General features: G+C 47.3%; 1 protein-coding gene across 1 annotated transcript in view; it reads left to right on the top strand.

Moving 5' to 3' along the window:
- LOC143040166 (uncharacterized) overlaps positions 1–2500 on the top strand; it is a 50969-nt gene that overhangs the window by 26732 nt on the left and 21737 nt on the right. Inside the window, exons 2-3 of the mRNA XM_076210835.1 lie at positions 1669–1997; positions 2127–2303. Coding sequence (XP_076066950.1) covers positions 1669–1997; positions 2127–2303 — 506 coding nt within the window. The remainder of the gene's footprint in view (positions 1–1668; positions 1998–2126; positions 2304–2500) is intronic.

Genomic DNA, 2500 nt, shown 5'->3' with positions numbered 1-2500 from the left:
CTCCTCACTATCCTTTCCCTTCCCCTCCTCTCCTCTGCCTTGCCTTCCCTTCCCTTTACTTTATTCCATTCCTCTCCCTAACATTCCCCTTCCCTTCCTTTCCCTTCTCCCCCCTCCCCCCCCCTACCCCTCCCCACTTTCCTTCTCTTCGTTTCTCACTTCCTCTCCTCTGACAAGGGACTTGTTTAGTAGCCGCTAGTGCTAGCAACTTGTAAACTAGTCCTCTACCAGACCAATGTCTGTGGAAAGCTAGTCAACTAGTCAACAGGTAAGTCAACTTGCAGCTAGCACTAACTAGCCCCGTGTCAACGAAGCTTAACGCAGGACCTTATTGTCATGTGACCGAACTCGCCTAGATGCTCCTCGAACTCGCTGAGGTGCTCCTCGAACTCGCCGAGGTGGTCCTTGAACTCACTGAGGTGCTCCTCGAACTCGCCGAGGTACTCCTCGAACTCGCCGATGTACTCCTTGAACTGAGGTGCTCCTCGAACTCGCCAAGGTGCTCCTCGAACTCGCCAAGGTGCTCCTCGATCTCGCCAAGGTGCTCCTCGAACTCGCCGAGGTGCGCCTTGAACTCAATGAGGTGCTCCTCGAATTCGCGGAGGTGCTCCTCGAACTCGCTGAGGTGCTCCTCGAACTCGCCGAGGTACTTCTCGAACTCGCCGAGGTCCTCCTCGAACTAGGAAGACCCTCGAACGTGAAGACCAAACTCGAACCCTGAAAGACTTCCTGCGTCGTCTCGCCCACCGCGCACAGGAGAGACAGTGTGGGTTGTTTACACCCACGCACACACGCACACGCACGCCCACACACACACACACACACACACACACACACACACACACACACACACACACACACACACACACACACACACACACACACACACACACACACACACACACACACACACACACACACACACACACACACACACACACACACACACACACACACACACACACACACACAATGGTTGACCTTCGAGCGTGAAAAGTAGTTACTGATAGTACATTCTCTTACTGTCCTTCTTGAGGAAGGTGATGAGGAACGTGTGTAATATTACAGCATTATCCATAGATAGATAAAATATATAGAAATTAAACAGGATAAGACTAAAAGAACGAAATAGCATATGATAACGTAAGATATGGCTAGATAAATTTTATTTTATTTAAAGGGAATCAAATTGGGTAAAATAAAATGACTTGAAATGCAACTAAATAGAACAGAAATATAGAAAAGGAAATAAAATCCGTCGTAATGGAAAAATGTACAATAAAGTTGAACAAGAAATATGTGACAAAACATAATAGAATAAGAGAATAATGATGAATACAATAGAATAAGGTGAAATAAAGCTAAACAAGAAATGAAAAAGAATAACACGAAAAGAAATAAGAGAAAAACATGATATGATGCAATGGAAAGATGATAATGAAAAATAAAATAGAGTATAAGAAAAGATATAAAAACAATTGAAAAATAAAATAAACCACAATAGAAAACTAAAACTAAAAGAAAAGAATAAATGAATAGAAAATATGATAATGTATATGTATAATTATAAGATAAAATAAACTGCAATAAGACAAATAAAACCAAATGAAATGACATTAAGCGTCACGTCACAGCCACGTACCACATCCCGTTTTCTTTTTCCACCAGCAGAGCCCAGGCCTTCACAAACCTCTTAACCTTGACCTCAAAGTCGGCCGCATTTTTTCAACCGACAAACCACCACGGGTCGTAAGGCCATCGGGAGGCCTCAAACACTTCTCCTCCAACCCCTCCAACACCTCCTCCAACACCACCTCCAACAACGCTGCCACCTCCACCTCCACCTCCAACACTTCTTCCTCCAACTCCATCACCGCCACCGTCGGCCAGTGTCCGGTGCCGCCGTCGGAGTTGCAGATGGCGCCACTGACGGTCCCTCTTCTGCCTCACGTGGCTCCTCGTCCGATCCTGACGCAACGCACGCCACCTCAGCTAAGGTCAGTTTCAGGTTAGGTCAGGTCAGTATCTCTGTGAGTCTGTTGTTATTGTGAGTCAGGTCATGAAAGTCGCGGTGTCCGATTCAGGTCAGGTCAGGTCAGGTCTTTATCCACCTCTCCTCCTCTCAGGTCAACTCGCGGAGGACGCGTGTACGGGGGCGGTCAACACCATTCGAGAGGAAGCCTCGGAAGGGGGAGTGCCTCTGTCTACGCCCATGGCGCAGCAGCTGCGACGCAGGCAGCGCAGATTCAGCTCTTGAGGCCCAACAACACGCCCGTCACGGTCGAGAAGATCAATCTTGACAGGTATGGAGGCGGAGGAGATTGCTCTAGGTCGTGGTTGTTAGGTCCATGGTCCTCAGCTATGACGTCATGTCGCCGGAAAGGAGACTGGTGACATGAAAATGGCGTACGATGGTTCTCATTTCTTATATAAACGCCTTCGGATAAGTCTATGGGACTTAACCAAGCTTTAATAGACCTCATTGTCCGATTACCTTTAA

The sequence above is a fragment of the Oratosquilla oratoria genome, chromosome 28 (genome assembly GCF_046742065.1).
Source record: "Oratosquilla oratoria isolate Oo_2021 chromosome 28, ASM4674206v1, whole genome shotgun sequence".
NCBI lineage: Eukaryota > Metazoa > Arthropoda > Malacostraca > Stomatopoda > Squillidae > Oratosquilla > Oratosquilla oratoria.
This window is presented reverse-complemented; position numbering and strand designations above follow the sequence as displayed.